This window comes from Schistocerca gregaria, chromosome 1, assembly GCF_023897955.1.
Source record: "Schistocerca gregaria isolate iqSchGreg1 chromosome 1, iqSchGreg1.2, whole genome shotgun sequence".
Lineage (NCBI taxonomy): Eukaryota > Metazoa > Arthropoda > Insecta > Orthoptera > Acrididae > Schistocerca > Schistocerca gregaria.
Genome location: NC_064920.1, coordinates 257366739 through 257380823, shown reverse-complemented (window position 1 = coordinate 257380823; position 14085 = coordinate 257366739). Strand labels below are relative to the sequence as shown.

Here is a 14085-nt window from a genome sequence, read left to right as displayed (position 1 = left end):
CATGTTCTGTGGTCATGTTGTATTGTGACCAAGGCAACTCCATCATCGTCGATTAAATCTAGCAGCTGATTTAATGGCATCCATTGGTATAGAGGACGGCTGCACAGAACAGCCATGTCCCACACTCCAACGTGATAGTTCTTCATGTATGTGTTGTCTTGGCGATAGCAGGAGAGAGTGTTGTACCTTAAAACACTAAGATTTCCACCTCTATTCAGCATTGTAACTGAAGTTTGCCATATTTTGTTACTCTATTTTTAAATGATAGCATTCGCTTTAACGTGCTACAGTCTTTTTCTGTAATTATTGAAAGTACTCCACAAAAGTATAGTTTTCCAAGTGTGGAAAAGTGTGTCAGGGTACACTATGATCAAGTACTTAGGAAAAAATATTCAACTGAAATTTAAAAGTGTCCCAGTTGATATAATCTAGTCAATGCTGTATTTAATAGTCTGTCTGTTACGTTATTACTTTAAAAATCTCAATAACCAATAAGTGAAATCAAATTAAGTAGAAGCATTATCAGAACCTAGTTACAAGCTGAATACTTTTTGAAATGAATGCTATTGAAAACACAAATTTCCATCTTCAAGGCAGGTCAAATTGCTACGACATTAAAAGAACTCACAATTACTTCATTTGCAAATATCGCTTCTTGCACGATAGAATAACTTCTTTCGTGTCAAGGTACAAGACGGTGTACAACCAACGAAGTATGGCTTGCCTGACCATATGCTATGTAATTAGTTTTAAAAATATATAGAATTTTACTCACCGTGAAATTCTATGGCTGAAGAATTAATATCATCTTCCAAATGGCTTCAATATATGCCGCAGCAAATAAATGTAAGGAATTAAAAATATTTACAAACGCTGCGCAAACAAAACCTCACATCAACAAAAAATGCAAAAAAATTACAGTAACTGATTTTAGCTCTCTCTACTGCGCATACCTTCATGTGATTCTAAAATAAATCACCAGGCTGAAACACGAACCAGGAAACATCAAATGTTCGTAGGTACATTATCCCCCCAGGTAGTTCACTCTCCCCTTTATAAATCGTTTATAACCACGTAGTCGATTTTAGTGTCATTTTCCTTGTAAGTATGAGATTTTTAGTGACTTTTGGGACTAGTGAACTACATTGGGCTATCGCCAAGAAAGTAATGTTTTTGAATTAAATAAATGCGTAACATCCACATAGCAGAACACAGGTTTTGATCAGTGCCTTTGGTTTATCAGTTGTTACGTGAGCATCAGTCTCCTGTCTGGTTTGATGCGACCCACCACGACTTCGTACTCTGCGCCAACCTTCTCATTTCAGAGTAGCACTTGTACCCACTGTCATAAATTATTTGTTGGATATATTCCAATCTTTGCAACTACCTCTTGAATTATGGAAGTTATTCCCTGATGTCGTAACATACGCCCCACAATCCTGTCCTTTCTTGTCAGTGTTTTCCATATATTTGTTTCCTCGCTGATTCTGCAGCAAATTTTATGCCACCTTCACAGTGCTAATAGAAGCATATTTGGGAATGTGCACGCTCAGCTTTGTTTTGGTCGGTATGGCTCTCTCTCCTTTGGTGTCGGCATAAGTGTATTTGGGGATGTGTACTTTCTGTTATGCTTAGTTTTATGAGACCACTGCACTTCCAAATAAATTCAATTTCTTTTTAACTGACCAATCGCAATTAATCCTTTGCCAACTGAAGCACTGCAATGGAGAGAGCGTACTACATGCACTTTTTGCAATGATGCACAAGCAGGTAAGCATTGCCGAGCTCCTGCCCGGGCTGAAACGGCGTTCTAAGGTAAGTACATTTAGGAGGGGCTTTCAGTTACGAGGGTAAGTCAATTAGTATCCGCAAAGTAGTTAAAAATGGTTCAAATGACTCTGAGCACCATCGGACTTAACTTCTGAGGTCATCAGTCCCCTAGAACTTAGAACTACTTAAAACTAACTAACCTAAGGAGATCACACACATCCATGCCCGAGGCAGGATTCGAACCTGCGACCGTAGCTGTCGCGTGGTTCCAGACTGTAGCGCCTAGAACCGCTCGGCCACTCTGGCCGGCCGCAAAGTAGTTATAAAATATTATTGTAATCAAATAGCAAACTTACAAGACCGTCATTTTTCGACATAGTCTCCTTACGTTTCAACGCACTTTGTCCATCGTTGTACAAGCTTTCTGATGCCCTCATAAAAGACGGTTTTCGATTGAGCTGCGAGCCAGGAATGTACCGCTTCTTTCACTGCTTCGTCCGAGGCAAATCGACGGCCCCTTAGCCTGCCGGAGTGACCTAGCGGTTCTAGGCGCTACAGTCTATGACCGCGCGATCGCTGCGGTCGCAGGTTCGAATCCTGCCTCGGGCATGGATGTGTGTGTTGTCCTTAGGTTAGTTAAGTTTAAGTAGCTCTAAGATCTAGGGGACTGGTGACCTCAGAAGTTAAGTCACATAGTGCTCAGAGCCATTTGAACCATTTTTGACGGCCCCTTAACGCCTGTTTGAGTGGACCAAACAAGTTATAGTCAGAAGAGGCAAGATTGGGACTATATGGAGGATGATCCAGTACTTCAAATTTGAGTTTCTGGAGCGTTTCAGCAGCGTGGGCAGTAGTATGCGGACGGCCATTGTCGTGCAACAATACAACACCGTTTGACAGCAATTCTCTGCTTTTGTTTCGAATTACAGGCTTTAGCTTGGCAGTAAGCATCTCACTGTAATGTACACTGTTTATTGTTGTGCCCCTTTCTCCATAATGTTCCCGTACTGGGCCTGGTGCGTCCCAAAAAACCGCAAGGATCAGTTTTCCATCGGACGGTTGGGTCTTGACCTTTTCCTTGCACTGAGAATTTTGATGTTTCCATTCCATACTCTGCCGTTTACTCTCCTGCTCGTAATGATGGATTCATGTTTCGTCACCAGTAATGATCCTGTCTACGAAGTCGTCCCTTTTGTTACCATAGCGATCCAAATGTTTTTGGCAGATGTCCAAGAGCGTCTGTTTATGCAAATATGTGAGTTGTTTTGGGAACCATCTTGGGCAAACTTTATGAGACCCAAGTCTGTTGTGGATCATTTCGTAGGCAGAACTGTGACTACTCTGCAGATGATGTGCCACTTCGTCAATAGTTAATCGTCTGTCTAAGAGAATCATTTCACGTAAACGCTAAATCGTTTATCCATTTGTGGCGGTAAACGGTCGTCCTGCTCCTTCACAGTGCGTATCACTTGTGCGACCATTTCGGAATTTTTCAATCCATTCGTAGACACTCCGTTGTAGCAAAACACTGTTCCCGTACTGTACCGAATGTCTTCGATGAATTTCGGCCCTGATACGCCTTCCGAACACAAAAAACGGATCACTGAACGTTGCTCTTCTTTGGTGCAAATAGAAAGCGGAGCAGCTATGATTAACAGCAGGCAGCAACAATGAAACTAACTTAGCAGCTTGAAAATTGCAAAGATATAACAACAAATAAAGAAAGCAGGCGTCATCAACGTAAAACGACAGTACTACCAAAATAAACAAAAATATACTAAATTGCGGATAACAATTGACTTACCTTCGTACATACTATCTAGGCAGCAGCAATAATGTAGGAGTAAGTGTTTCCCTCATTCGACTCTAATTAAAAACAGCCGACAGCACATCACTGCGTGCGCTGTTTCAAGGGGCACTGCAATTATTTTAGTTAGAGGAAAATCGACACCACAAGAATCAACAGTCATGGGTAACAGCTGATTGTAATAGCGCCAGGCCACTAGTCAGCAACATCACTCGCCAATTCAACGCTGGAAAACAATTCCACCAAGGAATCCAAACATCCAAAGCACCTCCTGGTTAGGAGGAAGACTTATAGAAGCCTCTGATCCTGCACAAAGCAGGACACACAAAATACGAGGATCCTCCAATAGATAAGTTTCCCTATTTCATTTCTCTGCAAAATAAAGTGTGTGTGTGATAGGTGGGGACTGGCGAGTTCGACCTGTCTCTGTTGACATCGCCCACACTGGCTTACGATGCTCACCGCAGTATCTTGCCAGTACGCAGCCAGTTAGCATGGCGTTAACACTACTACGGGTTGTGTGAGAGAAGTAACGAGACCGATAGCACTGCGAACGATCTGGCAACACCGTGTTGTTCCATTTGTGTGGACCGATGCGTTCATCCCTTCCAGATGCTCAATTGTTTCAGCTCCATTCGTCCATCAAATGATTTCTGAGAGCGTCCTCAGTCAAACTGTGTTTTTGAAGTGTGTTAATAGAAGGACGGAATTTAGAGCGACTTTATGCCATCAAGTTTTGTGTTAAACATGGGGAAGCCATGAATGTGACCTTCTAAAAGCTGAAACAGGCTTATGGGGAACATTCCTTACCAAGAGCACAAGTTTTTCGCTGGCACAAAGCACTTTTGGAAGGCCGAGAACATGCTGAAGACCTTCAACATCAAAAACCGACGAAAACGCCGAACGTGTGCGTGCTCTTGTAAGATAGGACCGAAGTTTAACAATAAGGATGATGGATGACCTGTTAAACACTTTCTCAGTTTACCAAGTTTTGGCCGAAGTTTTGTACACGCGAAAGGCTTGTGCCATAATGGTGCCGAAAAACTTCACAACTGAATAGAAGGACCATCCAAAAAACGTATGCGTTTTTCTTCTTGAGAGGAATGCCAATAACTACGAATGGTTCAGTCGTGTGATCACAGCTGACGAATCTTGGATTTTTGAGTACGATCCTGAGACAGAGTGGCGAGGTGAAAAGTGGCACACTGAGACATCTCCTCGATCGAATAAAGCTCGAATGAGTAAATCAAATATCAAAACAATGCTGATTTGCTTTTTTTGATAGTAGAGGTCTCATGCATAAAGAATTTGTTCCCCCAGGACGAACTATCAGTCAAGTGTTTTACAAAGATGTCCTTGAAAGACTCAGGAAAAGGGTGAATCGATGAGACTGGACATTGCAGACAAGTGGATGCTGCATCATGACAACGCCCCATGTCACACAGCCACTTCCACCACGGAATTGTTGACCTCAAACTGCATTCCTGTTGATCCACAGCCCCTCATTTACCTGATCTCACTCCTTGTGACTTTCTTCTTTTACCGAAATTGAAAAATGATTTAAAGGACGTCATTTTGTGACTCTTGAGTACATTCAAAAGACTGTGACCGACATGTTAAAAGGCCCTACAAATTTTAGCCTTTCAGCACTGCTACCAAGATTGGAACAACGACTCCGCAGGTGTATAGCTACCGAAGGGTTGTACTTTGGAGGAGACGATATTGTTGTCTAAAAAAATTTTCTAGTTAAAAACTCACTTTTATTACTTTTCTCACACACCGTGTAAATGTGTCTGCTTATGAGATGTGCTCTGTCATTCGTTTTTTCGCAGCAAGACAAGCAGCCGCAGATGGATTTGGCCAGAATGCTCCTGGAAATGCATCAGAGAAAGGGAAATCTGGTATACAAACGGCTTATCACTGGGATGAGATCTGAGTCCATCATTCGATTCCTAGAACAAAACGTCAGAACAGGGTTTCGAAAAATCATGGCGAAAGTGCCCAAAAACGGCAAAGATCAACATTAGGCGATGAAGCTTATGGCAACCATCTTTTGGGATTGGCAGGGGGTGTTATTCGTTTACTACTTGCCTCACAACACCACAATGAATGCAGGGAGGCACTGTAATGACTTGAAGAAACTGCGAGTGTCATCAAAGGAAAACGCCCTGGACTTCTGTCTTGCAAAGTTCTCTTCCTTCATGACACTACTTGGCCTCATGCAGCTCAAATGACCCATGTGGCATTCAAGGACAAAACAATGGCTCACTCCCACCCTCTGTCTACCTGTCCGCCGAACGAATAAGCAGTAGCAGATCCATTCTTAAAACGTTCCAATCACACCTCGTGTAGCCCCCAGCTCCCTAAAGAGCTACTAATTTGGTAATTTTCAAAATTCGTTTAAAAATACTTACAGTGCGTCTTGGCAGCTAAAATTTTGACAGGGTATTCTGACTGTGTAAAAAACTTCACAGAATGTTTCAACATGTCGAATTGGGCCATCTTCGTACCGTCATAACTAACACAAAAATCTTCTGCTTCGCGTCACGTGGTGAGTCTAAGCACATTTAACTTCCTACCAGCTTGGCACTAGCAAATGTTCTGAGTCGTTGAAACACACCGCCATATCTTGCGCTGTTGAGATGGCTTTTACGTGGGATTTTCGCAGGCGACTTGAATATAGTTTGGAGCACCGTATAGGCTTTACTGGATAAAAATCGGGCCAAGGAAAAAAGATATTCATCCATACATATTATAAAAATGGATGTATGTATAAATGTACATATCTATGTTCATCATCTCCTCCTAGACTACAGGACCAATTTCAACCACAATCGGTAAACACATCACTTACTGAAACTTCCTGGCAGATTAAAACTGTGTGCCCGACCGAGACTCGAACTCGGGACCTTTGCCTTTCGCGGGCAAGTGCTCTACCATCTGAGCGACCGAAGCACGACTCACGCCCGGTACTCACAGCTTTACTTCTGCCAGTATCCGTCTCATTCTGGAAACATCACTGACTGTCTACAGGACGATGGTTCAAATCCGCGTCCGGCCATCTTGACTTACGTTTTCTGTGATTTCCCTAAAGCGCTTCAGCCAAATGCTGGGGTGGTTCCTTTGAAAGGGCATGGCCATCTCCCTTCCCCATCCTTCCCTAATCCAACGGGACCGATGACTTGTTCTGCTCTCCCAAATCAACCAACCAACCAACCAATTGTCTGGAGAGAATCGCTGTGGATGTAAGAACCACATACTTATCAAAGGGCTGGGAGTTGGGGGTGCAAAAGTAGTGTAGCTCATGACATGCGAATTTGCAGACTGATGGGCGAATTCAAAGACTTTATTCAGCCAATGTTAGAGACTGAGAGCACTTAGTGACTTGCAACAAACTTTTCACATAATCTTCACGAAACCGTTTCTCGCTCACAACCCCCAAAAAAAGATGAAAGTAAAAAGTTTATCGCTTTCTGCAATGCCGCTGTTCATGCAGTAAAACTGCCACACAGGCATGAGTTCTTGATTTATTACTTCTTTACTACCAACTGTTTTGATTACACATTTTGCAAACAGTATTCACCTATACAGCTGAATGTACCTGCAAAATTATATCATTGTACGACACACTGCCCAGGAGATATGACGTCATAAACACCAAGATGCATGAAAAACTGCCGCATCATACATGACGCTTAAATTTATCGCTTCTCTGCTATTTATTCACAAAAAATTTCGCAGGCAGTATTCACATATGCAACTCAATGTACTGACAGAATTATATCATTGTGCAACTAACAGTTCAGGGCAATATGACGTAGTAAACACCGAAATGAGTGAAAAACTGTCGCATCACGAATGACGTTTAAATCTATTACTTCTCTGGTACTAACTCAATTCGCAAAAAAATCGTTGACACTGCCCACATATGCCGCTCAATGTAGTCACAAAATCACATAATTGTACCATACACTGTTCAAGAGACATAACATCATAAACACTGAAATGCGTGGAAAACTGCCGCATCTTGCATAACTTTTTAATTTTTTAAGGCTTTACTGCTAATTATTCACAACACATTTTGCAGGCAGTACCCAAATATAACACTGAATATGACTGCAATAGTTTATGTTGTACAACAAACTGTTCAAGAGGAATGACATCATAGAGATTGAGCTGTGTGTGAATGAAACTGCATGAGCAAACTCGCTAGAGATAGAGGTGAAAGACAGGTGTGTGTACAATTTAAGTATGTTAAATATATGGGACAAGTGCATTTTGTTGCAAAGCTGGTGGTGAAAAGCTGCTCCTAAACCCTTGGATCGATTTCAGCCAAACTTGAATCTGGAAAGAAATACTACGGGAATAAGAACCAGCAACCTCCTACTGGAGTGGGGGTGACCATGTGGAGGCAGAAGGGATGAGGGAGAGATGGACAGACAGAAAGGGGGAAGGATTACATGGACACAGATATGAGCGAGCAGGGAGACAGGCAAATGGATAGAGAAAGGGAAGATAGATGGATAGAGGAAAGAAAGAGGAGGAGGCGGATAGGCAGAGGCGAGGGGGGGGGGGAGATGGACAGAGGAAGGTAAGAGGGGAAGATGGACAGAGAGAAGGAGAGAGGAAAAGATGGATTGAGGATGGGTTGGTGGAGGAGTTGGACAGAGAGATGGGGAGGGGGAAATAAGCAGAGAAAGGGAATAGGAGACAGGAGATGGGTAGAGAAAACAGGAGGAGACGATGGACAGAGGGATGAGGGAGAAAGATATGAACAGAGAGAGGGGGAGGAGGGGATAAAGGGAACGAGGAGGAGATAGCTGGGCACGAGGAGAAGGACTTATAGAGATGAGCAGGATATGGACAGACAAGGAAAGAGTCGATGGACAGAGGGGCAGGAGCATACAGACAGAGTGATCAGGAAGAGCAGATGGACAGGTAGGGGGGGGGGGGGGGAGAGTAGGGAGCAGCAAATGGACAGAGAGAGGGACAGGCAGAGGCAGACAAACAGTGGGGGAGGGGGAGGCTCTGCAGAGAAGGCGGTTGAAGGAGATGGACAGATAAGAGGGTGGAGGAGATGGACAAGGAGAGGGGGGAAGTAGGAGATGGGCTAATGGAATAAACACGTATCTGGGAAACGACGGTACTCAGCTGCTACATATTATAAAAATGTATGTTAGAATGTGTGTTCCACATCTCTTCCAAAATCAAGCGACCGATTTCAACCAAATTTGGTACACATATCACCTACCTTCTAGAAAGAATCGCTGTAGTGGTAAGAACCACCTTCCTGTTATAGGACTAACGGTGAGGGTGAAAATGAAGTATAGGCTACGACATGCCAGCATTTAGATTTAATTCATCAAGAGCACTTAGAGACTCGCAACAAACTTTACACATAATTTCAAACCTTCACGAAACTTTTTCTCGCTGACACCCCCCAACAAAATAAAGAAGGAAGAAAAGTTTATCGTTTACTATGTTTTCGCAGTTCATTGTCGCAACAGGCTTGACGTTTTAATTTATTCCTTCTTTAGTACTCACTGTATTCGCGACTCATTTTGCAGAAAGTGTTCACATATACTACTGAATGTATCTGTAAAATTATATCATTGTGTGATATATAGTTTTTACGACACCATAAACGCTGAGATGAGTGAAAAACTGTGCATCATGCATGACGTTTAAGTTTATTATTACTAACCCAATGAATCGATTTCGATGACGTTTGGTACAGAGATAGCCTGAACCCTGAGGGAGACCATGAGCTACTTTAGAAAGTATGTTGTACGATACATGGTTATTGATTTGAAGAATATTACGCGAATCAGGGGAAAGTATTTACTCTTTGGAAAAGCTATTTACTCTTTGCCTTTGGGAGTTTATAATGTTTGTAAAAATGCTTGTATTGACTGATATGTGCTACGTGATACGAATGAAAGAAATAAATAAAATGCTTATACAATATTCGATATGTTTAATCCATACTTCCACACTATCTGTTGCGTAACATATAGCTATTATGTGCACTGTCCATTATTTGTTAGCCGATCGGTCTGAGACGCAGCAGTCATGGACTGCGCGGCTGGTCCCAGCAGAGGTTCGAGTCCTCCCTCGGGCATGGGTGTGTGTGTTTATCCTTAAGATAATGTAGGTTAAGTAGTGTGTAAGCTTAGGGACTGATGACCTTAGCAGTTAAGTCCCATAAGATTTTACATACATTTGAATATTCCATTATTTGAGAATGAGAGCGCTTAGTGACTAGCAACAAACCTGACTCAGACATTCAAACCTTTACGAAACTTTCTTTCTTACAACCCCAACGAAATAATCAAAGGAAAAATATGTACCGCTTACTTTATTTTCGTCGTTCATGCAGCAAAACTGTCACATCAGGCGTGATGTCATGATGTTTAAATTCATTACTATTTCTTTGCTGCTAATTCTATTCATAACTCATTTAGGAGACAGTATCAACATATGCCGCTGAATGTACCTAAAAAATTACACCATTGTATGACATAGTGCGAGGGGTAGGGGAGATGGACACAGAAAGAAAAGAGGAAAAGGATGAAGTGAGGGTGAGGAGAAAATGGACAAAGAGAGGAGGGAGTACCAGATAGATAAAGAGAGAGAGGGAGGTGGGAGGAGATGGATAGCAAGCAGTTGGTGGAGGTGGTGGACAGGTACGGGGGGGGGGGGGGGGAGAAATAGTTCGGCTGAGAGGGGGCAGAGGAGATGGATAGAGAGAGGTGAGGAGAAGGAGATGATTAATAGAACTGAAATAAATACACACATGGATACTCAGTTAATGAGGAGATAAGGAGTGAATACAAGGCAAGGCTACAGGATAGATTTCAAATTCTAGAAGAAGCAGAAGAAAAAGGAGAAAGAAAAGAGGAAGAAAAAAAGTCGGAAAACATTCATATCCATCATATTTGAGACTGTGACAGAACACCAAAAAATGCAGGAAAGGAAAGGGAGGGATAAAATATAGTACAATAAGGAGTGCTAAGAGGTGACAAAGAAGAGAAAAGAGTACAAACAGAGGATGCTAAGTGACGATGCCCTACAGTGTAGAGAAGAATATGCAAAGGCATCAAGAGGAACTGGGAAAGCATTAGGAAGAGGAAAGAGGCAGTTCATCAACAGCAACTACAAAAGGCTGAAGAAGACAAAGACAATGTAAGAGGATTGTATAGCCAAGTAAGATTTTTTTTGAAGGGTTACAATTCAAAAATTTCAGCGATGAAGAACAATGAAGGTGACTTGATGGCTGGTCAAGAAGAGAACATGAACTTATGGAAGGACTATTTCAAAGAACTGTTGAGTGTCACTGTAGCAAAAGCGATGACTGAGGAAACAAAGGCCTATGGAAGGATCAGACAAAAAGCGGAGGAGTGTAATGTGAGGGAAACGGATTCTCTTACTAAGGCTGTTACCATATGTAGAGGAACACCTTGAACAACATCAGGTCGGATTTCGATAAGGCATGTCAGCAAAGGAATAAATATTCATTCTCAGACAAGTAATTGGTAATCTGTAGGAAATCGATAAGAAGGTATACTACTCATTTATAAATTTGAAAAAAGCCTATGATAGTGTTCACAGAACAGCATGTAGATGATAATGGAAGAATCAGGTATACCTTCGAAACTGATCAGGCTGACCAAAATCAACAGTGAGAAAACTGAAGTGAGATTTGAAGGTAGGACGTCCGAATGTTTTACAGTGAAGACAAGTGACAAACAGGAACACTGTATCTCCTCCAGCCCATTTGCCTTGCTATTGGAGAAGATAGAAAAAAGAGCGTCATTGGTTGGAAGAAGTGTAAATTAGGTGGTCAAGTGAAACTGTTAGCATTTTGCCGATAATACTACCGTTACAGCGGAGGAGGAATTGGAACTAATAAGAACAACTTAAATGCTAATAGCGTAATCACAAAAAGTAGATCTGAGGATGAGTCAGATAAAACAATGTATGACTGTAACAAGAAACAATGAAGAGGAAACATATGAATCACTGGCAATAGAAGACATGGGATTTAAAAGGACTAGGTCCATCCAGGATCTAGAAACTACTGTCAATGCATACACCAACATAGAAGAGGAAATAACGAACCGAATAAAATCTGCAGAGAGGTGTCTATTCTCAATGGACAAACTGTCCAGCAGAAAACTATTAACAAGAACAACAAAATTCCGCACTTACAAGATAACTGTATGGCCAGTGTTTACATATAGGGCTGGAACTTGGGCACTAAGCAAGCAAATGGAGAGAAAGATTATGACTTTCGAAAACAAGGTGTTAATAAAAATATTTCGACCAGTCCAGGAAATAGAATTTTTAGAAGAAGGGAAAACAGAGAAACCCACCCGCTGTTTAATGATTCAGATGTGACAGCTGTAATAGAGAGTAGAAGGAACGAATGGCTGGGACAGGTACTGTGGAGAGAAGAAAGGATGTTGAAGACAGCATACAAGGGAAGTTGCAAGGGTACGAGGCCTCTTCATATAGGAAAATTCAGATGGATAGGTGGAGCCAAGAAAGACCTGGAGAGCCTGGGAACTCACAATAACGTGGACAGCTCCCGAGAACAATGGAAGAGGCTAAGGAGTGAGAGAATGAACCTAAAACTAAATGAGTAAGTCGGTATTTTCAGACTTACCGTCAGAAACAGGATAAGTTTCGTTGCATTCTCTCCAAATACTCAATTCGGTGCAGTTCACGGAAGGGTGAAAGACCTGCAATGAACAACATGATTTGTGTTTTACTTTAGACGTAAGATAAAATCTGAACTTATAATTATTTAATCATGGATGTGCTCGCATTTTACACGGTCCAGTCACATTAACGTCACCAACAACTAAGTGCGACTTCAGCGTCTAATAACGCCAGGTGGCAGTACTAACAGTGGAGGATCTTCACTACTGGCCATTAAAATTGCTACACCACGAAGATGACGTGCTACAGACGCCAAATTTAACCGACAGGAAGAAGATGCTGTGATGTCCAAATGATTAGCTTTTCAGAGCATTCACACAAAGTTGGCGCCGGTGGCGACACCTACAACGTGCTGACACAAGGAAAGTTTCCAACCGATTCCTCATACACAAACAGCAGTTGACCGGCGTTGCCTGGTGAAACGTTGTTGTGATGCCTCGTGTAAGGAGGAGAAATGCGTACCATCACGTTTCCGACTTTGATAAAGGTCGGATTGTAGCCTATCGCTATTGTGGTTTATTATATCGCGACATTGTTGCTCGCGTTAGTCGAGATCCAATGACTGTTAGCAGAATATGGAATCGGTGAGTTCAGGAGGGTAATACGGAACGCCGTGCTGGATCCCAACGGCCTCATATCACTTGCAGTCGAGATGACAGGCATCTTATCCGCATCGCTGTAACGGATCGTGCAGCCACGTCTCGGTCCCTGAGTCAACAGATGGGGACGCTTGCAAGACAACAACCGTCTGCACGAACAGTTCGACGACGTTTGCAGCAGCATGGACTATCTGCTCGGAGACAATGGCTGCGTTTACCCTTGACAGCAGCGCCTGCGATGTTTTACGCAACGACGAACCTGGGTGCACGAATGGCATACCGTCATTTTTTCAGATGAATCCAGGTTCAGTTTACAGCATCATGATGGTCGAATCCGTGTTTGGTGACATCGCGGTGAACGCACATTGGAAGCGCGTGTATTCGTCATCGCCATACTGGCGTATCACCTGGCGTGATGGTAAGGGTTGCCATTGGTTACACGTCTCGGTCACCTCATGTTTACATTGACGGTACTTTGAACAGTGGACGTTACATTTGAAATGTGTTACGACTCGTCGCTGTACCCTTCATTCGATCCCTGCGAAACACTACATTTCAGCAGGATAATGCACGAACGCTTTGCAGGTCCAGTACGGGCCTTTCTGGACACAGAAAATGTTCGACTGCTGCCCTGGCCAGCACATTCTCCAGATCTCTCACCAACTGAAAACGTCCGGTTAATGATGGCCGAGCAACTGGCTCGTCACAATACGCCAGCTACTACTCTAATTGAACTGTAGAATCGTGTTGAAGCTGCGTGGGCAGTTGTACCTGTACCGCCATCCAAACTCTGTTTGACTCAATGCCCATGCGTATCAAGGCCGTTATTACGGCCAGAGGTGGTTGTTCTGGGTACTGATTTCTCAGGATTTATGCACCCAAATTGGGTGAAAATGTAATCACATGTCAGTTCTAGTATAATATATTTGTGCAATGAATACCCGTGTATCATCTGCATCTCTTCTTGGTGTAGCAATTTTAATGGTCAGTAGTGTATCAAGCGTATGGGGAGGACGCGTAAAACAGTGCTGTCTTTGTCGTAATGCGGGAATGGGACGATTTATCTGAGGTCCAGAAGGGCATGAACATTGGTTTTAAGGACAAGGGTGCAAAAATTACCGAAACACTAAGTTTCTAAACAGTTCGCATGCCGCCTTGGTTAAAATATACCATGCATGACAAAAT

At 42.6% G+C, this 14085-nt stretch overlaps 1 protein-coding gene across 1 annotated transcript in view; it reads right to left on the bottom strand.

Moving 5' to 3' along the window:
• LOC126339307 (uncharacterized) overlaps positions 1 to 14085 on the bottom strand; it is a 103704-nt gene that overhangs the window by 65216 nt on the left and 24403 nt on the right. The window contains exon 2 of the mRNA XM_050001619.1: positions 12246 to 12321. Coding sequence (XP_049857576.1) covers positions 12246 to 12321 — 76 coding nt within the window. The remainder of the gene's footprint in view (positions 1 to 12245; positions 12322 to 14085) is intronic.